The following is a 22,397-nucleotide window of genomic DNA, read 5'->3' as shown; positions in this document are numbered from 1 at the left end:
CGGGGTCCGGGCGGCGCCGCGCGGCCAGGAGCGCCCCAGGAGAGTCGCGGGCCCCCCCCGAGGCCGGCGCTGTCCCTCCGGCTGCCGGCAGAAGAGGTTTCTCGAGTGCCCGGCAGCCGCACCCCGAACTTGGAGCCGAGAACGTGCACAACAGGCACCCTAAGCGGGGGCTGCGCCGGGGAGGGAGCAGTGTCGCCCGAGGAGGGCTTTTTCCTCGAAAGACAGTGGTGGGCAGCGGAGGACCTCGAAAGGGGGTACGCCAGTGGCCTGGGCCCTGGCACCCTCGAGAGGCTGGACCGGTCAGCCCGTAGCTGGCGCCCCCCCTCCGGCGCGGTGGCCACGGAGTCTGTTGTGAGTTGCTGTGACAACAGGAGCTGCCGTGAGGGGCTTGCACACACTTCCCTGTCTGTGTGCCAGCTTTGTGGGGGGGGGGGTCGGGGGGGCAGGAAAATGCAATGTCCTCCGCCCCCTCCCCAATAGAAGTGGGAGGGAGGCACAACTATGTAAGAATATATCATTAGCTCCCACTGTTAGCCGCTCAGTTTCCATCCCCAGCAGTATGAAACATCTCAGCCGAGGAGCAATGTCAATATTTAGACTTGGACAAGCTAGAAAGTTAGAAGGGAGCGTCAAGCGCACGGTTTGGACTTGGCTTTGCGCGTCAGCACACAAGCTGTGCCTTTGGAGCTGACTGTACACATTTGCTGGGGGTGGGGGGATCATGAAGGTTGACAGACACAGAGGCGCCCAGATGGAGGAAGCTCTAGGAAGTTAAGGGAAGTCTCCTGGCTGAACTCCTGTTGGGCAGCCCTGTTGAACTTCAGCCATAAGTTCAGCTAGAGGTTCTTTTGGTTTGGGGGTCCCCACCCTAAACCGGGGGTGTGCAACTGGGGCCGTGCGCCACGTCCTACAGAAAGCATCTGCTAAACTGCAAAGTCAGTACTGAGTTATCCGTGGTTTTCACCTCTGTAAAGACCTCTCAGTCTCAGCAAATAGTGAAAAGTCAACGGGCCGATGAAGGTATTTACAAGATGCCTAAGAGAGGCAGTGGTTGCTAGAAAACAAACAGAAGTTCTTTTCAGTATAAATAACATCTGCATACTGCTCTGCAGGTGGAGTGGGCAGTAAATTATTATATTAAACAAGGTTTCCTCTGAGATACCTGGATCATATTTGGACATGCTAATGGAAAAGACTTTCAGCCAGTTGATCCCATATGGAAGGCTTTGAAAAATCATTAAGGAGCGGGAAAATCATGGTCAGTGTCCTTCCGAATGAATGTGCACTTTGTCATTTTCCAGATTTTGAAAGTAGTGTGCATTTTAAGTACACTGGGCTGTGTGTGTGAGTGAGGATGCAAACAAAAACACATAAAAGTTTGATGGCATTTGCTTAACAATACAACTTACTAGTTACACAAATATAATAGGAAAAATTGGAATTGTGTGGTCTTTCAGATACAATTATATTGTCTAAAAATGCTATTTTGGCTGAAAAGCATGCCCACTTCCGTGACTTCGGTGTTACAAAAGGCCTGTGACATTTTCATTGTTCCCATCCATCAGTTCAAGGCCAAATGCTTTTTTTTATATCCCAAAATGCTCAGGATTTTCGCAAGTGCTATGAAATGTTAACCTAGCTATTTCAAGATGTATTTGAACCAAAGAAATGTCATTTTTACACTGGCGCTTAGCAAAAGTAAAGCAGAGTTTGCCCATCCTTAGGGAGGCAACTTGTTGAAAATTGTAGTGACTCTGCATGTGCTGCTGACCAACAGTATTGATGAAGTATTTCTCTCTTTTGTGTAGGAAAGCCTAGCTGTGAGCAGAGTGTTCCCTTCTGCACTTCCAGAAAGACAGGTCAGTGTCTTTGTGCAAAGCCATGACAGCAGGTTGATGATACCCAGTGTCTCATTCTGAAGATGTGTTTCAGAACAAGTTTCATAGTTGGTGGTTAGAATTTTTGTTCTTTTTATGCTCAGTTAGGATCATCACAAGTTCAATATTATTGTTATTATTTTACTTACTCTGTGAGTAAAATGGTACCCAAAGGAAGCTTAGATCAGTTTATCCTTTGTAAGACTTCAATAATTCTGGGAATCAACATGGTGCAAGGCCGTTGAGGATCCTGGGGATCTGGGTGCTCGGGAATTGGGGTTTTACTTCTCTTTGAATCTTAGCACTGTGGAGGTGGAAGAGATTTGATATAATGATAGTTGAACTAAGATTCAGGTATTGTGCTATTCAGTATTCTGTAAATTTATGTCTTCATTCTGCCTCAAGAAAAGAAAGAAAAAACCTGTATGAGGTGAAACCACTTTCTTGGTCACCACACTGCAAGTGAAGAGTTGGAAGCTCAGAGAAAGTGTGTAATTCTGATGCCTAGTTGACGGCACAAATAGCACTTTTTAAAAATTCCTGTCTTATTCTAAGACATAAATTCCTACTTGGAAAATTTGGATACATAATAGATGCCTCCCCACCAAAGTCCTAGAAATTGCCAGTTTGTAAAGGTTAAGTAGAATATTTCAGTTTGTGTCTGAATTGATAACCCGCTCCTACCCTGTCTGCCCTTCTCCCTGGGTTTTTTTTTCTTAATAACTTGTAATAGTTATTAATCCTTCTTAGGGATTTTTATATAAGGGTAATAAAAATGAAATAAGGGAGCAGATTACTAAAAAACAAACCTTTAGATATCATCTTTTTAATGTACTGATTGCCTCAACTTAAGCTAATAGCTTTAAAAGCTTAATTAGCCAAGAGATATTTTTAAGCATTTAAGGGGTTGTTACAGACTGTCCTATAAAATCTCTGCCCTATACAGAGCTGTTATCCAGTGGATCATTACGGAACAGATCATATTCTGTAAGAGCACTGTTATTTTTGGGACAATTCCACTATAGGCCAAGCCCTTACGATCAAGTTATATATCATTAGTTGTGATAACAGTATGCCATAAAAATATGAATATGCCAACTATAAGCCTACAGTTTATTTAAAACAGTAAAATTATACTGTAAATTACATAATGTTAGAGCCAGAAGAAATCTTGCCATTAGCATAGTATCTCTAATAATAATCACTTAATTGGCAATCGATCACTTGTTTGCGTTTTTGAACTGCAGAAGGCTTTGTTTAATGTGCATGACTTATCTCTTTAAAAGTGGCTAGAGATACCTGAAATTTTGCTGGCTTTGCTTGGTAAATTTACCTGTAGGAGGCTGTAATTTTTTAAACCTTTCTATTGGTTTTTCCTTTAGAAAACAAATAGTTCAGTCTCCGTTTGGCTTCACATAATTGCGTTTATACAATATAGGGCATTTGAATTTGGTCTTGTGTTCACTTTCTCTTTTCCAATCAGACTTCCCACCAACCTCACATCACCAAAACCAGAAAAGAAAAAGGAAAACTAAATCACAAAAAGTGTACAGAAAAGGGGCAGGTAGTGAGAGAGTGCGTGCTTCGGACAGTGGGTGGGGCGAGAGCCAGTGAAAGGGATGGGATGTTTACCGATTGGTCATTTATTAGTCCTTTTTTGTTTATAAACAAAGCCACTGGCTCCTCTTCCTGGAGCCTTCTGTTTCTTATCCACACAAGACAGAAATTGGGAAATAAACCCACGGAAAATGAACGGTAGGCTTGACAGCCGTTCTTTCCAGATGTCCGGGACGACCCTGTCTTTGAATGCCCCCTCTGGTTCCGCCATCACATGCGTCAGCTGACCTCTCATCAGGTTTCATTTGCTAACGGGTGAATTAGCAAATTTTACAAAGAAAGAGATGCCAGGAGATCCAGAAGAAAGCAATGACATTTCTCTACTCTGCAACTGAGTTTACGCCTTGCATGGAGACAGGATAATAGCCAGTTCCCAGTATTAATGAGGTTATGGTCTGAGGCTTCTTTCCAAAACAGCTTGGGAAGGGTCAGAGTACGGGGCACTGTGTTTAGAAGAAAAGGCTCAACGCAATGGGAGATAAGTGCAGTTTCCCCTAGTGCCCACCATATCTTTATACTGCTGGAGTTCTCCTTATCATCCATTTCTGGATGTGCCTTTGCATTGTTTCCCAGCTGTAGACCAAACCCCTCATGAGCCCTGTGGTAACAACAACCAACATTTCTTACTCTCCTCTGATGCCAGACACGTTACTGCATTACAGCTAATATTCATTATCTGATACAATTGTACAGAAGCAAACATGGAACTCACGTTAAGCTAAAGGACTAATAGGAAGCAGAGCTTAGATTTGTACCCAAGCCTAAGAACTTGAATACTCATTTTGTGTGTGTGTGTGTGCACATGTGTTCTAAATAAGCTCTCAGAAAAGCTCACACTTTAAACCATTTCTTTTCAGGTTACCCTTGCAGATGACAAGTATAGAAATTAAATAATTGTTCTGTGGATGTGTTTTTTGACGATATATACAGAGCAGTCTTGCCCTGGACAAACGTGTTAAATCTTGAGATTATTTCTAATGTGTTTTGATGAAATTCGGTCTTAAACAGTTGAATCAGTGAAGCTGAATCATGGAGCTAGGAAAGTCCTTAATGGTACTTGGTTCAACCTCATGAAGATAATAAAATACTGGAACCCAGGGAACCATGTAACTTGACCACTCTCATAGTTAATAACTGACATCGCCTGAACTGAACCCAGGTTTCCAAATCCCAGCCAGGGCTCAGATCTGTTACATAACACTCTCTGAAGAGTGCCAAGTCTTCTAAACCCTCCAAATTAGCCACAATTACAGCTAGCAAGTCCAAAATATATCTGTTACCAAAACCATACCCAGGAAGGAGTGATAAGAGGATTCCAGCAACATGAAGCTATTCTATTAGGGGAGACTTCACTTATGTTCACCAGTGACAAGGCAGAACAATCCTCTTCTACAGAATACGCACTTTGATCCCTCCCCAGCTGTCTCAGTTAAGTGATCTGCTGGGAGCTTTTTAATATTGTTTGAGCTCTGCTTTTTATTAGCTGTGTGTCTTGGGTAAAATACTTCTTTGGATCTCACTTCCCTCATCTGTAAGTGGAAAAAGTATTGCCTCCCTCCAAAGATTATGAGGTTATGAAATCACCTTGGAAGCACATAGTAGGTGCTCAGTAAAGGTTAGTTCTTTATTTGCCTTCAGAGTATCTCAAAGGAAAAAAATTTACCATGTCTGGGGAGTCATAACATGTTTTAGTGGAGTCACTGGGTTCCGCTACTGGAGGGATGGTTGTAGGAATGTTTTCCCTTGGGTTGCTCTGGGTACCAGCAGCCCAGCATAATTCCACTTGTTTTCCTCACCCTCTAGGGTGGCCATGGTTTACTTCAGTTATTCTGTTGCTTTCGTTCTTGCGCACAGGTCCTCTTGGAGATCTGTGTCCCTCACTTTCTTGTGGACACTGCTTAAGCCTCCCAACATGTTTTTCACATAGAGCTTTACATTTCAAAGCAACAGTATGGAGTACTGGGGGGATGCTGTCTTGTCTTTGTGTCATGTGTTGCGGACTGATGTTGATAGGAAAAGCATAAACACTACAATTTCCCCCTTCGCCCTCAGTACTTGATAACTACCGTGGCCTAAATTACACCTCTGGGAAGTGTTTCATCACACTCCTCTCCCCAGCTGCTGTGCTTTGTCATGTGGCACTCGCTGCCCTGCTCCGGACTTTTGGAACAAGTCTTTGGCAGCCCTTCCTGTTCATCACAGATACAGAGGAAAGCTACTGTTGTGGTGGGTTTTTTTCTCACTTGCACCTGTTTTTTCTTTCTATTAATAACAAGTGGCTTTGAGCAGACTTTATTCTCCTGCTGGCACAGTTTCCCTTTCAGCATTTGCTACATATACATTACAGAACATATGTCCTTTTCTTTGAGTTTAGGAGTATCCATTGTATGTTTTCCCTGGTGCTGTGAAGTAACTAAATGCAGCTAGATGCTTAGATACCATCAATTGCTAAATGGTCCCTAACCTTCTTACTAATCGCAAAGGGGTTCTATATAAGTTTCAGTTCTTACCAACAAGTTCGTTAGTTTTTGTTTTTTGTTTGTTTGTTGTTTTTTTGAACTAGGAATTGAACTCAGGACCTTGCCCTTGCCAGGCAGGTGCTGTGCCACTAAGCTACATCCCTGGCTAAAATTAATTATTTTCAAAACAATGTTCAAATGTTATTAGAAGGAAACAGCTTCTGATTTAAGAGTTCTGAAGCGAGGCCTGCAATTTTGGGTTTCCAGCAAGCTCCCCTTGATCCCAGGGCTGCTGGGTGGAGGGCTGCACCACTAGCAGTGGAGTTTGCAGGTAGAGTCACTACTGGATCTAATGCTGAAAGTTATGCTGTGCGGGCCATCACTAGACTCTCACTTTATATCATGTGCTTGTTTCTTAAATCATAATAAAGCAATGGACTTTTAAACATGGAGTTACGGCTAGTGGTGTGCTGGTAAATCAACCCGCTCTCTGGGGGAAGAAAAAGGATGCCTATATGTGCATAAATATATTAATTATAAATGCCACTAGGGGCTGGGGATAGAGATCAGTGGTGCAGTGCATACTTAGCATACACAGGGCTCTCAGTTCAATTCCCACCCTCTAAGTAGATAAATAAATGCTTCTGATGTAATGATTGCACAGCAGAAAATTTACAAATAACAATAAAATGTAAAGTATTCCTTATTACAAATTCCACATTGCCAGCTGAGTCTCTCGGAATGCTTCTGTCGGGTTTTGCCGAACTCTTGTATCCACAGCCAGCGTGTGGTACAATTAGCGAAGACTGTAGTTCCCATGTAAGTATTGGCTGATGCTTCCTTTATGTTGATGAGTAAGACACAAGTGAAACAACAGAGCCATATGTCAGAACTGTACCTTTTCACCAATGACATGAATGAACGCTTTAGTGAGATACAGAGTACTTTTAACGTTCCAGGGTGAAAGTTCCTCAAAGGTAGTATTCACAGTGTAATGGCTACACATACAACACACTTAGAAATTTATCCTGCATTATCAAAATTTTTAGGTTTTTTTTTTCTTAAGTCTGGAAAATCACCAGAGCCATAAAGCAAGCCTTGCTGTGTAGCAGTGTCTGGTTTCTGTGGCGTAAAGGATCCCGCAATGGCAAATTTTAAACCACTGGTATGAGTGCGCACAGTTGAGACAAGAGGGCCCGGTAGACACCACTGTTCAGCCTCTCCACCCTACAGGGCAAATTGGCGTAAAACCTCAAAAGTACAGATAATAATAATAAAATGTGAAAAAATTAGAAAATAGTGACTTTTGAGTATTTATTACCTTTGTTTTTAGTATAATTTAGTCGTAAGCATATAATTTAATTTTAAGATCAGTACTGTTTTAATAGACTTGCTAAATTCTTGAAAATTTACCACTCTGTTCTCGCAGGCTACTGGGGCTGGTACCAGCATGGCAAAGGATGGAGATCACCTGGGGCAGTGAGTCTCAACCTTGGCTGGACATTGATTGCAATTCCCCAGGGAACTTAAAGCCTGTGCTTTTAGTAGATCTACCTCAGGGCTCAGGAATCTGAACTTAAAATATTTTTATTTAAGGTTTCTTTTATAAAGAAAAAAATATACTAAACATACGTACATACAACAAAAACTTTTCACACCCTGAACATGTCCATATAACCAGCACACACACACAAACTAAAAGAAAAACAAAGTATGACCAGCACCAAGAAGCCCTTCTCATGCCCCTGTCCAGTCATCTGAGACAGCCATTCCCTTCATTTCTGATGTCATCGATGAGGTTTGCTCCCTTTGGGACTTTATGACAATGCAGCGAGATACCCTATTACTCTTTTGTATATGACTTCTTTCTCTCAATATTATCTTTGTAAGATTCATTCATAATGTTTGTAGCCGTCATTCATAATGTATGTAGCACTATTTATCTTAGTGGTATATAGTATTCCATGGTATGAATAGACCTCAGTTTATTTTTTATTCATCCATTCTACTGTCAATGAGTTGTTTCCAGTGTCTCAGTATTGTGAATAGAGCTTCCAAGAACATCCTGGTACAGATATTAGTATTATTTAAAATGAAACAACCCCCCACAGTGATCCTAGTAAGCAGCTGATCTCTTGACTGCCTTCTCCGCACCCCCCCTTTCCCGCTTTTCCTTCTCATGTAGCATGACAAAGGCCACTGACTCCTTTATGTGAGTGTCCGTTTAGTTTCGTAAGTCAGGAAACCCAGTGCTTGCAATCATTAGTTTGTTCTGACTCTTTTCAGTACAGGTTCCCACCTTCCCCACTGTCAAAACATCTGCATTTATGCAGCCTAAGGAGGGGTGGGACTGGCTTCACGTCAGTAAACAAGGGAGGCTAGTAGATGTTTTTGACACAGAACCGAGGGCTAAATGTGCAGCTGCTTATTAAGCCCCCTGGAAAGAGGCTTCAAGTAAGGGCAATGGTTTCCTTTATGTTTCTCAAACAGAGGTCAACACTGAGCTTTTAGAATATTTCAGATTCTAGTATTTCTAAACTCTTCCTTTAAATACTCAGGGCTGTCTTCCGACAATACAGCTGAAGTCCCACAGAGTTTTATGACTTGGTCTGGAAAGATCAGAGAATCTCTTCTCATTAGCTTAAGTAGGCATATCCTGAATTTGTAGTCTAATTTGGAAAAAAAGTTTCTTCATTCGCCTGAATCAGTGCGTAACCTAATCTTAAGTGGCATATTGCAGTGTCGTGAATGTTTAAGTACAGTGGCTTGAACAGTCATCCTACGTGGAACTTTCGCAGTCAGCAGTCTCTGGTGCTACAGAAGCTAACTTTTACTGACATCTGTAGAAAAGCCTTCCATGAACACCCCTACTAGGAAGCGCTAGAGGGATTTTTCTTCATCCGGATGGGTCTTGCAGCACCTGTAGCCTTCTAACTTGATGGTGGCCATTTCAAACAAGCACTTAGAACTTTACTATCTCTTTAAAGAATTGACCAATATTTAAATTATTAATTTTTGACAGATTTCTGATCCATCCCCTACATGACATCTATAAGGATTCCAGAATCATGTTTTCACGTTACGAAATGTATAGAACTATAAACATAGAAAAAGGTCTACAGATCACAGGTTTACGACTGGATGCATTTTAGTGAACTTTACGTATCTGTATAACTAGCAGCTAGATCGGGAACCAGAACACCACCAGCACCCAGCTTTTGGTTACCGTTACACTACACTATCAGTGTGTTTGAAACATTCGGAATTCTGTGCCCAAGGCTAAGTCCTTCATTTGCAGAATTTGATTTTTCACTGAACCATTACTTTATTTGAGCCAACTACTGCCAGCTTTGATTGCAGTGTCACCCATGTGGCTGAAAATGTGTGGAAGTCTCTCCTTCCAAGTAGAGATTATAATGTTAAATTTATGCATGAATGTGCATCCATATTTGTGTGTTTGTGATTTTCAGGTACACAAATACAAATATAGCAGCATGCCAAACTATTTTGAGCTATTTTCTTTTTAATGAATGCAAAGCTGAATTACACTATATTATTGATCTAAGCCTAAAATATCTTAACTGCAATTGATTTCCACAGAATATTTCATGTGTTGTTTCCATTTCTTAAAAGTGTTCCTTTCAGTTGCCATAAGTATTTTCTTCGAATACTCAAAATTTCAAAGCCAAGAATTTTTCCCTTTCTGCTTAAAATAGAATTGTATACATTTGTCTTGGGTGTCTTCAGTTGTCTTTTTATTTAGTTCAAGATCTGTGTCTGGTATTCAGCAAAGCATCAGTTAGAGCCCTGTGATTTTTGTTTTTTTTTTGAAAGCTTGAGTCAGAAAAAAAACCAGAGTCAGCAGGCTTAATATGCTTTATAAATGTATGGTTTTGAAAAACAATTTACAATCATCAAAAATTATTTATTATTATTGTATTATGTTGGCATACCCTTAGTAGAATTAAAAATGGTTATACTTGTGTAGCTGTTACTTTAAAAAAAACTAAAATATTTTCCTGTCATAGAAATAATACATCTAAGAGTATTACTTCACCATAAAAAGTATTGAAGTACTGATACATGCTACAACATGTACAAACTTGAACATATTATGCTCTGTGGAAGCAGACGAATGCAGAAGGCTACACATTGTCTGACTCCGTATTTATGAAGCTTTCAGAATACACCAACCCATAGAAAGCAGATTAGTGGTTGCCAGAGATGGGCGAAGTAGGGAGGGGGAGTGACTGCTACGGGTCCACAGTTTCTTTTTGAGAATATGAGAATGTTCTGGAATTACAACATGAGGATGGTTGCCCAACTGTGTGAATATAAGGGGGGGAAAAAAACCAGACATTGAATTGTACACTCTGAATGAGTGAGTTTTGTGCTGGTTTTATTTTTTTTTTTAAAGATCACACATGTGCATTATAGAAAATTTTAAAACTAGAGAAAAATGGAAAAATGACAGGAACATGCTCTTGCCCATCATTCAGCTATAATTACTGGTGTCTACTTACTGCATTTCCTCCCGGTCTATCTGCAGTAAGCGCATATGAGTGCCCCTTGGTGCTCCTCTCTCCCCACCTGAAAAAGGTGTGTCTCTAGGAAGACCCATTCACTTGGAGGCAGGAAGTCGTGGCTGAAATTGCAAGTAAAGCAGAGAGTAGTGGCTAGGTGAGCTCAGCAGGAAGCGATGAGAACCTTGGGGATGGCTGTGGGGGAACGCTAAGGCCCCACAGGCAGAGAGAGAGAGACGTGCGTGGTTGCCATTATGTGGGACCCTAGAGGACACAACTCCGGGGAGACTTTTCCGGAGTTTTTGCTGCAAGATGCCTGATAAGTTATGTAAGCCGCACCTCCCCATTCTTGAGCATCCGTTCTTTTCATGGCTTTCAGAGTCATGTTTGTGTTTCTTTCAGCCGTATCCCTGTGCTACAATGGTGCTTCATGTGAGAGAACGATGACATCCAGTTTCTGTCAACCTATATTTCAGATTACTATCTGCACTTTCCCCTGAGTATTTCTCTATGTTATTGCAAATTCGTAGAAAATATCATTTTAGTGATGGTCTTAATAGATCAGACTTACTGAGCATTCCCTGAGTATTTTCAGTGGCTAGACTGTTTTACAAGTGTGATGTAATTTAGCCTTCACAGCAACCCATGGAAGGAGGTAGCTGTCCCCAGTTTACAGCCAAAAACTAGGGGCTTAGATTAAGTGATGTGCCCAAGGTTATAGAGCCAGTATTTTATTCCCCATTTGTCATAGATTTCGGTGCTTTTGTGATAGATACATTTACTTCTGAAACATTTTGCATTTATAATGCTGTTTCCTTAAGTCACCACGTATATCAAAAAGTTTTAAATTTTTAAGGGTTGAGAGTTTTAGTTGTTGTCATAAACCTTTTTCTTCTACTTTTTTTTATGAATGTCTTCATGGCTAGAGAATTTGGTTGGTACAGTTTATGCTCTGGAGGATATTTGCCCTTCTGTCCAGTATGTGGTCAGCTTTTGTAATGTGTAAGACACACTTGAAAGAAAGTGCACTGTCTTTTTACAGGTTTAGAAACGTGGTATATCTATTACTTCAACCCTGCTGTGGTATATCTATGAATTCAACCCTCCATGTGGTATTCATTTTCACTTTCTTAATCTGGCATTGATATATTCTGATTTTTCATCCCATATGTTTCAGTTTTTAGCTTAGTTTTGTTTTGTTTCTGAGACGGGGTCTTGCCATGTCGTTCAGGCTGGCCTTGAGCTCACTGTGTAGCCCAGGCTGGCCTCAAACTCACAATGATCCTCCTGCCTCAAGCTCCTGAATGCTGCAATTGCAGGTGTGCACCACCACACCCAGCTCAGTTTGTTATTTTTCTGAACTTTTCCTTATACTTCTAAAGTGTTCTTCGTGCTTATCATATGCCTTTGGTCACTCCCCATCCCCACTTCTCCCAATTCTGACAACCACTAGTCTGCTTTCTCTGGGTTTGTGTAATCCAAAGGTTTCATAAATACGGAGTCAGGGGCTGGGGATTTAGCTCAGTGGCAAAGCGCCTGCCTGGCAAGCGCAAGGTCGTGAGTTCGGTTCCCGGTACCGGAGAAAAACAAAAACAAAAACAAAACAAATAAATACGGAGTCAGATAATGTATAACCTGTATTTGTCTTCTTCCACTGACCATAATATTTTCCAGTTCTTCCATATTGTAGCATATATCAGCATTTCCTTACTTTTTATCCAGTAGTGAGGAATGTCATCAGCACAGAAGATGTACCCCTGTTAGGAATTGCACCTTCTTTCATCCCCACCCCCACACTAACCCCACAGGATCAGTTGCTTTGTGCAAGTCCACGTGGAAGGGAGCCAGGTGAGCAGCCCAGGCCTGCAATCCCAGCTACTCGGGAAACGGAGGCAAGATCATCAAGCTTAGTCTAGGCGCCTTAGATTTAAGGAGGGCTAGAGATGTAGTTTGGTGGTAGAGCACTTGCCCTATGTGCATGAGGCACACTCTGGGTTTGATCCCTAATACTGTACCAAAACAAAAGAAAAAACCTGAAAAGACTTGGATGTGCGGGCTGAGGGAATCAAAAGCAGAACAGGAAGAGTTTTCCACACTCTGTTCTCTATGCGTGGGAGGCAGTGGGATTACTCCGTGGTGATGAAAGCACACCCCTTTTCAAAGACTGTCTTGGGGCGCCACCAGACCTTTGCAGTCTTGTCCCAGGTGACTCTAGCACTCACAGGCATCCGTGGTGAGGACATCCTGGACCATTTCCTGGGCCAGTTCTTTGCCCTTTGAAAGTGGACATTCTGCTGGTCTTTTGGCTCCAAGGAAGTGAATTTGACAGAAATCTTTATAATTTCTGATATATGGTTGCTTCTTATCCTTGGTTGCTGGTACCATTATGGAGTTTTCTAACTGTCTAGAATCAGGCTAATGTCTGAGGTGTTATTGGTTGCGGGGTGGGCTTGGAGTTTTCTATGCTTTCATTGCTGTCTTGCCTTGAAGTCCATCTAATTAATTTTGTGACATGGCTCTTTTAGGCATTTAATGAACTTTCAAGGCTCATTTCCTATCAGTTGTAAACCATTCCCTATTGATGGTTTGTCCATGCACCTCCCCTTTCTCTTTTCTAGCCAGGGAGTGATTCACTAAAATGGGCTGGGAATCACTTGAATCAGAATGTTAAAGTCTAAAAGTAGATGAGAACTTTACAGTACCTTTCCATGTAAATATTAAGATTCACAAATTGGTTCTAGGTGCTAGAGCATAGTAAACAATCATATCCTCTTAATTCTCTAAATCAAATAGGGCCCTTAGCCTCTCTGCCTGCATTTCTCCCTTTCCCACACGTTCCCATTGGTGGATGGGCCTGGTCCCTGGTGGTTCCCATAGTTACCGATGTTCTTCTTGCTGGGGAGCACTGGTTGGTGCAGTGCCATCTGTTGAGCGTTGCTCTCAAGATGGACCTCACAGTCGGCCCGCCTCAAGGTGTTCCCCTCACCAGCCACAAGCTGAGCCACATACTGCTGCTCTCGAGGCCACAAGGCTTAGTGCTCGGTCACCGGAGAGAACTGCACACAGGTTCTCTGCCAGCCCTGCTGCAAGGTTCCCCAAGGAAGGTGAAATGGCTGCACTTCTGTACTTGTTTCAAGCATTTTAGTTAAAGCTACATATGGGCAAGGCACTGTGGAAATATTTAAGGACTGAAAGATGGGTAAGTTTTCTGTTGTCAAAAATGTATAAGCTTGCTGAAGCAGATGCAAAATACATAGAAACATAATTATCTGTCTTAAAAGTTAACATTTGATAAATACCCTGGAAGGTCACATACAGGATGTTTTAAGTTCATCTTCTTCCAGAATGAAACTTAAGTCATGTCCAACTCTTCCCCACACTGCCAATTCTGTCCAGGTCAAAGCCATCACCATTTTTCCTCTGCTAGGGAACTTGGAATCATCCCACCTGGTACTTGTATTTTTGCTTGGTCTCTCCCCTATGTGTTCTTCACGCAGCAGTCTTGGTGATATTGGTGATCCTTTAAAAAAGAAAATCAGCACCTGTCACTCCCCTGCTTAAACTTCATGGGCTTCTCATTGAGTTTGGGATAAAATTCCAACTTGAGACACTGTACACCGGGCCATGTGTGAACTGGCCCCTGCCTGCCCTTCTAACTGTTCCTTACTCCAGGTCCCCCGACTAGAGCTGCTGGTCAGCTGTTCACACCACCTCGTTACCAAGCCCTTCTCATTCTTTGGGGAGCAGGAAAATGGGGTGTCCTCCCAGATATACCTCCTTTGCTGCAGGGGCCTCCTACTTCAGTGATTTTTCTGTCATTGCATTGTATCTTTTTTTAGAAGATTCATCACATTTGTGATTGTATATTTGTCTATTTGTGTATCTGTTTCTCTCCCCTGACTTGGAAGTCCATGAGGGCAAGCCCCTCACCTCTGCCTCTGGACAGGTGACAGGCCTGGCACTCAGATGCTCAGCATGTATTTCTTTAATTAACTCTACCTGAGTCTCAAAGAGGAGAACAATTTCAGGATATGGAGAAGGGAGTGAGCAGGGGATCTGAGCAAAAGACATGGCATTAGTAAGCTTGTCAGAGCGAAGGTTACAGGCGCACTTGGAGAAGGAAGTAGACCTGTGTCTCTAGAGTATAGGCAGTTTACCAACGATGGCTTTGAAATTCACCCTGGAATGTTTATACATCTTCTAGGTTTTTGATCTGTCCTTTAGTTTTTCAATTAGGGCAGTGCTTATTAAAGGCAATGGAGGTAGAACTTATTTTCTATTGCTGGCTCACCTCCCCCACTGACTTTGAGTTTTAAAAAGCCAATAGCATGACCTTGCATAGATCCCATTATCACAGGGCTCTCTCTGGAGAGGATCAGCAGTGGACGTATAAAAACAGTGCTGGGTCATTTTCAGAAAGTGGCCTTGTCTTATTTGCATCTCTGTACTATACAGTGCCCATTTTTCACTTATCTCTTTTCTGTTTTTTAAATCAAAACAGTTAAAAATATTGTTGATTGATATGGTATATTCTTACATGATAGAAGTGTTATCCTATTTCTATGAATTTTTGAGTTTGGGGAGTCTCCCCCATCTCTAGACCCCTTGTCCATTCCAGTTAAGATGTTTATTTTATGTAGAAAACAGCTCCCACCTGCCTGTGACTAGTGATTAAGAGCTCTGGATAATGAAATCTGCACAGCTGAAATCTGGCTGCGGGCTGTAGTTATTATGCAACTCTTAACATTTCCCTTTTGTTTCTGTCAATGATGTGAAATTCTCAGTTTTTCTCTCAGTGCTAATTCCTCAAATTCTCTCAAGTTTGTTCTACTGGTATTTTTTAATGACTGAACTAAATTATTTCTTAAAATTCAGATCATGGGCTTTTTGAAGGAATGAGAAAATATAGTAGACCGTCTGTGAAGAACTCAGTGGAGCTGAGAGTACAAAGGCATCTTCATGGGCCTGCGAGTTCTGTCTTTAAGGAGAGTTCTCACTACCCCTTGATGGAAACAGCAGACATAACAAGAGACACACAAGTGATGGGAAGGGTAGCATACTTCACTGATGGGTGACTCACAAGAATTACAGGGTGTCTTAGATAAATAACAAGCTTCCTTGCCCCTTCCCTCATTTTTGAGTTTCTGATGTTAGCGGAGCCCTGCTTCCTCACCTGAATCACCGAGTGGCCGTGCCCTGAAGTGTACCTGTCAAGGGCAAGCAAACACATCCTGGGTTTCATCAGCTGCAGTGCTGCTGAATACTGAAGTATGGGACTTGGCCCCTGAAGATCACATAGCTGCAGTGTGAGTGCGGGCCTGGGTGAGGCTCACACTTCCTGGGAGGCTGTTTCAAAAGAGAGAGGCTGAATGCCATGAAGGCCATGAACTCAAGGACCAAAGATGGGAGTGGGGCACTTCCACTAGAGCAAAATGATTTAGAGGGGACCGGAGGAGCTAAGGTCACATTTGACTGTGTTGCTGTTTTTCCCATGATTAGCCGTAGGAGAGAGTCAGGTTAAATTACAGGCCCTTTAGAGGAGAAGGGGTGGTCAGAGAAGGTGTTATAGAAGAAGGGTGTCTATGCACATGTATTTTAAGCACAGTAGCACATGGCAATACCTCCCAAAACACTGGATATCATGAAGTGCATTAGAGGGGCGCTGGGAAGATGTATCCACCTAAAAAAAGTTGCCAGCTTCTCCCCTTACAATTCATTGGAGCAGAGGAAAAAGTAAATTAGTCTGTAGGGAGAAGTAGTAGATAGGAAAGGTTTTTAGAGATGATCCCCGAGTAAGTTCTGAAGAATGACTAGAAGAACGAATAGAACTTGCTGGCAAGCAAGCAATAGGCGGCGTGAGAAGATGCACACAAGAGCACTGATGTAACATACAGGATCTAAAATTAAAGGAAAGGATTCTATGTGACTAAAGGGTACTGTGTTAATTTCCTATTGTTGCTCTAATGAATTATCAAATGCATGAAAAGATACAAATTTATTAATTTAGAGTTGTAGAGATCGGAACAGGTCTGAACTGGGTCTCAGTGGATTTGAATTAAACCATTGGCAGACTGTGTTCCTTCTGGAAACTCCAGGGAGAACCTCTTTTCTTACCTTTCCTAGCTGTTAGAGGTGACCTGCGTTCCTTGGCTTGTGGCCCTTTTTTCCTTCTTCAAAGCCAGCAAAAAAGCATCTTCATATTTCTGTTTCTGATTTCTAGCCTGTCTCTTCCATATGTAAAAGACCCCTGTGATTACACTGGACACAACCTAATTTAAGGTAGTCTCTTACATTAAAGTCAGCAGATCAGCAACTGTAATTCCCTCTACACAGCTGTCTCACTCCCCTGTGCCATGGAACAGAACATGTTCACAGGTTCCAGGGACTAGGACATACACATGAAAGCGTTGTCACTCTGCCTAGTTCACATGCAATGCAAGAAGCTGAGGTTGATCAGTAAAGAGAAAAACTGTCACGACCCATCAGTCCTTGGTGGAAAAATTAGCCACCAAGAAGGGCTTAGCATCTTTAAAAAATGGGGGAATTAAGGTCTTGAAGATTTTTCCTAAGGTATAATGGGTGTGTTTGGGTTCGTTATTGCCTTATAACCAATTCCCCCAAATCTTGATGTCTTCCAACAACAACGGTATATTACTTCTTAAGATCCTGCAGTTCATTAAATCTGGCTTCACCTGGGCACCTTTACAATGATACATCCATCTGGAGGGTTGGTGAGGCGCAAAGATCCAGGTTGGCCTTCCCCAGTATCAATTCTCATCCTGCACTAGACTGGGACCAACCCTTCCTTACATGGCGGCCTTAGGGCAGCTTTCCAGCAGCAGGCCCATGGAATTGCAGGGCCTCTGGAAGCCTGCTGTCCAGAATTCACAGGACACCTCCTCCAGCACATGCTTCTGGGCCAGCAGTCAACAGGGCTTGCCCCCGAGTTCAAGAGGAAGGGAATTCATTTCCACTCCTGAGGGGGAGGCAGGTGACCGCAGTGGCCTCGTTTCATGTAGCACTAGCTGTAAACAAGGAGTTTCACTCAGAGGATGGGATTTGGAAATCTGATATTTGAGAAGAAAACTGTTTCTGGATGACAGCAACATCAAAACAGGGCCAGAAAGATGAATGGCTCGAGGGGAGTGTGGTGAAGATCACTGGGGCAGAAGAAGCAAAGACATTGCGAGGCGAGGACGTGGGATTTGTCCTGTGGACAGAGGAGGAACACTGAGCTGGTGATGAACAGCGAGGAGAGGCCCGAGGTCCTATAGATGATGGTAATCATGCTGGGGGAGGTACGTGACAAGCAAACCGACAGCCTGCTTCCCTGGACCATGACATCATACTCACACATGTCGAAGGCAGCCTGTGGGCACCAGCATTCCGAGCGGCAGGCACCCCGAACCTCTGCACCAAGCCTTTTCTTGTCCATTGGTCAGTTTTGAGATAAACTTGACCACTTGAGATGGAATGCAGGTAGGGTCTTCAGGTGCATTTTAACTCAGAATTATGTACTGAGCATTTGTTCAGGTATGAAAGGAAGCTCGGGTCAGTTTTGAGTAAGACAAACATGCTGCCTTAGATTACCAGCATTCGTTCTTCACATACTTTCTTTCCCCCCCTCTTTTGTCTCCTCAGGTATCTACAGGCAAAGGGTGTCCACATAGATCCGCAGGATTTATGATGGTGAAATTTATTCACTGTGTTAAATGAATGATATTTATTGCTCTTACTCTAGGTAAATAAAAATCAGGAAGCAGAGTCATTATCCAATGGTCCTAAGAGCTCACTCAACCATGAGAGTGCTAGATATGAATAAATTGGAGTCCATAACAAGTGGAGAAGGATCAAGTGCCCTATTTTTATAATTACTACCATAATTTAATATTTGTGTGTAACAGATGCACAATGATTTACAACAGCGTGAGTGTAGCATGAGTTTGTATCTTTGGCTGTGACTTAGCATTTTTAAAATGCTTTTTAGATTACCTCAGAAAACAATTTATACACCAAATAAAAGATATTTAGTATTGGGAAGTCCAGCATTGTTTCCTGGAAATTTCAGATCTGCAGTTAGTGATCTGGGCTATGAGTATTTTAGTCTGCCCTGCTTTTTTTTTCCGCTCCTACACGTGACCCCCTGTACACAGGGTTCAGCACCTTTGGCATTCACTTTGGTCTTGGACAGATTGCTAGGGATTAGAAGATCCATGGATGTTATTCTCACCTTTGACTCAGAAATTTGTTTTTAGCACATGAAATATGTCTAAAAATAAATGAAGTAATGATACTCTCTGTAACCATACCTTAACGTGAAACTTGAAGGGCTTCTTTCTCAAAGTAGGCTTCTGTAAAACCTACAGAACTATTCCAACAACACTTTGGTGATCGAAATTATTTGGGGGATTCCTTTTTGGGGACTGCTATCAGAGCTAGTTTGCAAAGCAACAGGAAGGCCAATTTCATAGTTCCAGGCCAACAAAAAAATTCCCTTTTTTTAGTATTCATCTCAATTTTTACTAAATCCCAACGTTCTCTATGAGGTTTATTTATCCAAAAAGCATTGAATTCACCATCAGACATTCTACCACTTTGGACATTCCAAATAATAAATGTCAGTTTTCAGAATTATGGGACTCCAAATAAAACTTACTTTACTGATTCCAGCCACCCCATGGTAGCATCACCAGAAACTTGTCCAGGAGCACTAAGAAGTGTTACCAGATTAATTCTGTAATAAAAAAATACCCCATAAAAATATCTTCGCCAACCTTTCCAAGTCGTTATCTCTTGACTTACTGTGTTCTCCTCCCTGCCTGTCACTCTTGCCAAAACTTTTTCTGCCTTCCTTCCTTAGGTGTTTTTGTCCATTAGCTTTCAGCAAGTTACCCTGGAGTTAGTGCCTCTAAAGTCTGTCCTTTTCATAGCTCTTTGTTATAGTTAAATTTATAAGTTTGTATCTAATTCTGGCTTCTCCTTTGACTCAGTTTTACTGCCCTCAGAAGGCATTCCTCTTCAGTATCAGGATTATAATTTTTGAAGTCATCAGTGTGTCAGGTGTACTGCACCAGGAATTTAAAACATCAGTTTACTTAGGTTTCACAATAACCTTATCTTACCAGATAGCTGATTATAATTTCTTCCTATCAGATGAAAAAGCTGAAGGCCAGAAAATAAACAACTAGCCCGAAGTCACATGACTAGACGGTGGGGTAGACAGAGTTCAAACTCGCATCCATCTGAGACAGGGTTTCTCAGCCGTGGCCCCCTGACATTTGGGGTTTAGCAGTTCCTGGTTGTTGGAGGCTGTCCTGTACACTGAAGTATGCTTAGCAACAGCCTCTTTGACCTCTACCCTTTAGAAGCCAGTAGCTTTTTAATCTAACTCTTCTGAATGTGACCACCGAAAATGTCTCCAGAATTGTGCAGGTTCCCTGGAGAGTTTTGAGGAATACTGGTCTAATGCCAGATTCATGCTTTTGCCACATTATACTGTGAGATAGGGAACTAATAAAACCATGGAATTTTAAGGCAAAATGTTAAAGAGATTAGTTTTTTGAGTCATTTACTTGGCTGTTCATCAGAATTAGAAATTTTTTAAGACTCTCCCCACCCAAGATGTGCAGAATAAGCATTGCCAGGTGGGGCACAGGTATTTATCTATTTTAAGCCTCCTTGCTGTATAGAAACCACAGATCAAATCCTAACCTAACCACACATCTGTTCTCTGAATCACTACACTGCGTTCCTGCCAAATTGCTCTCCAGCCTTGGGTTTAACACCTCCGGATGGCGTTACAGTCGGCAGTTCCATACCCTTCGCTTCCTGAAACGCTTCCATCCTCAGATACTCCGAACTGTGAAAAACTGTTCTTCGCAGTATCTTCCTCAGATCTCTCTGTCAATAACCTTACTATCCAAATTATCATTCTTCTCAAATCAGCTGAGTTTAATACTTAACTGAGTCCTAATTATGTGCCAGGCTCTCCTCTGAACAGTTTCTTTATCATGGTCAGTAAAATCAGTATCAACTCTTTATAATCCAACCAATTATCTCAGTTTAATAATAGATTTCCTGAAAAGGAAAATTACAACTCATTAAAATCTTAAAATCTTGCAAAGTTGCTCTCCCATCCAACCGCTATGCACAAGGAGGCTGCCGCTCTGTAGGTGGAAAGTGCTGTCCCCAGGAAGCCCACTGCTGAAGCTTTGCCTCTTCCTCTGCTTTGTGACCTCTCACTCAGGAGCCTTCTTGGTAGCTTCAGGAAGATTCCAAAATGGCTCTTTTTCCTAGTAGAGTAATTCTAATTTACCATATGCTTCAGCTTGTTGAAAATACAGAGGGAGAAGTATTTTTTTAATTTTGCTTTATAGTGCACCCTATTGAGAATATTTTCTTTATTAATTTGGTTAGTATGAATAAATGACGTGAATTTGGTTAATGCGACAGAATTCAGGCTTGGAGTTTACTCTTCTGTAAAATCAAAGAGTCTTTCAGCCTAAGCTTTTGATTCTCTACTAAGTCACTGTAGTAGTTTTAAACTTAGAGAAAACGGCTTCTCAATAACAGACACTGGGTAACTGGAAAACTGCAGTGGGTATACATGCATTGGTGACAAAGGTTACCCTACAGGTGACCAGACTCACTAGCTGGCCAACATGTGTAGCCAGGGAGCTATAAATGTGTGGCAGCGGTCCTGACAGGGCCTGGATGGATCTGCAGTAGGCATGTTTAGAGAAAACCAAGGAGAAAATAACATGTTAACCGGAATAAACTGTTTGAGGTCAGAATAACAGTCTGGTGTTTTTGTTCTTGTGTGAGATATAAAAAGAAAACTTGAGTTTCAGTTAGGCTTAGTACGAATTTCAAACTTCTTTCCTGTGCTTGGCACCTCTAAGGAAAAAGCTAGACAACAGCAGAGCGATTCTGGACCCCTCGCCTCGTGGATTGCTCTGGAAAGCCTCAGTGTGCGTTTCTTTTGCAGAGTTTTATAAATGGACACTGACATGGACTACGAAAGGCCCAACGTCGAGACCATCAAGTGTGTGGTTGTGGGGGACAACGCCGTGGGGAAGACGCGCCTGATCTGTGCCCGCGCCTGCAACACCACGCTGACCCAGTACCAGCTGCTGGCCACCCACGTGCCAACTGTGTGGGCGATTGACCAGTACCGCGTCTGCCAGGAGGTAAGATGCACAGAACTCAGTGGAGGCGGGCAGGAGCCCGGGGAGAGCGGGGAGCCCTCAGGGAGGGAAGGAGAAATAAAAGGAATCAAGTCCACGTGTATACACAGCAGTGCCCCCTTGTCAACATATTTGTCATATATCACAAACATACTCTAATAAAAGCAGAGAGAGAAAGAAGGGCGAGGGTGGGTAAAGCGCATATTCAAAACAAAACAGACCTTTTTGTGCCACAGGAGAGCAAAGCAGAGTGTGGACTAGGGGTGTGGCTGTGGTATCTGGAGTAAGGGTTTGTGTCCTGTGAGTCCAGGAAATGGACCAGGACTTGCCCTCAGTCCCGCTAGGTGGAATAAAGAAATTCAGCTCTGCCGCTGAGGGGCACTGAGGGGTGTTGACTCAGACCTCCTCTTGGGGAACCTCCAGTTAACCGCAAGCGTGGTGCTGTCTCCCCACAGGTCTTGGAGCGCTCCCGGGACGTTGTTGATGAAGTGAGCGTTTCTCTCAGGCTCTGGGATACTTTTGGCGATCATCACAAAGACAGGCGTTTTGCATACGGCAGGTAAAGCAGAACTAATGCAGAGCAGTTGAGTTTGAGGACAGTTTCCTTTTAAGAACTAGCAGATGGCTCACAGATCAACCAAAACTCATATATGGCCTTGAAATGTGTTGTGCTCTGCACTTTTTCTAAGAAAAGGGGGAAAAAAAAGAAGCAGAAAAGGTTATTGTTTCCTGATG

The 22,397-nt window shown here is 42.4% G+C and overlaps 1 protein-coding gene across 3 annotated transcripts in view; it reads left to right on the top strand.

Annotated features, from left to right (window-relative positions):
• Rhobtb1 (Rho-related BTB domain containing 1) overlaps positions 1-22,397 on the top strand; it is a 67,605-nt gene that overhangs the window by 4,165 nt on the left and 41,043 nt on the right. Inside the window, exons 1-4 of one of the 3 annotated variants that reach the window (XM_013514879.1) lie at positions 87-351; positions 1,809-1,859; positions 21,464-21,665; positions 22,118-22,221. In XM_013514879.1, the coding sequence (XP_013370333.1) occupies positions 21,474-21,665; positions 22,118-22,221 (296 nt within the window). In that variant the 5' untranslated portion in view covers positions 87-351; positions 1,809-1,859; positions 21,464-21,473. Of the gene's footprint in view, positions 1-86; positions 352-1,112; positions 1,259-1,808; positions 1,860-21,463; positions 21,666-22,117; positions 22,222-22,397 lie in introns of those variants that run through there. The other 2 variants (XM_005385942.2, XM_005385941.2) reach the window with 2 other exon arrangements.

This window comes from Chinchilla lanigera, unplaced genomic scaffold (genome assembly GCF_000276665.1).
Source record: "Chinchilla lanigera isolate Chin_1 unplaced genomic scaffold, ChiLan1.0 scaffold00024, whole genome shotgun sequence".
Classification (NCBI taxonomy): Eukaryota; Metazoa; Chordata; class Mammalia; order Rodentia; family Chinchillidae; genus Chinchilla; species Chinchilla lanigera.
Note: the sequence above shows the minus strand (reverse complement) of the source record. Positions and strands in the feature narration are given on the sequence as shown.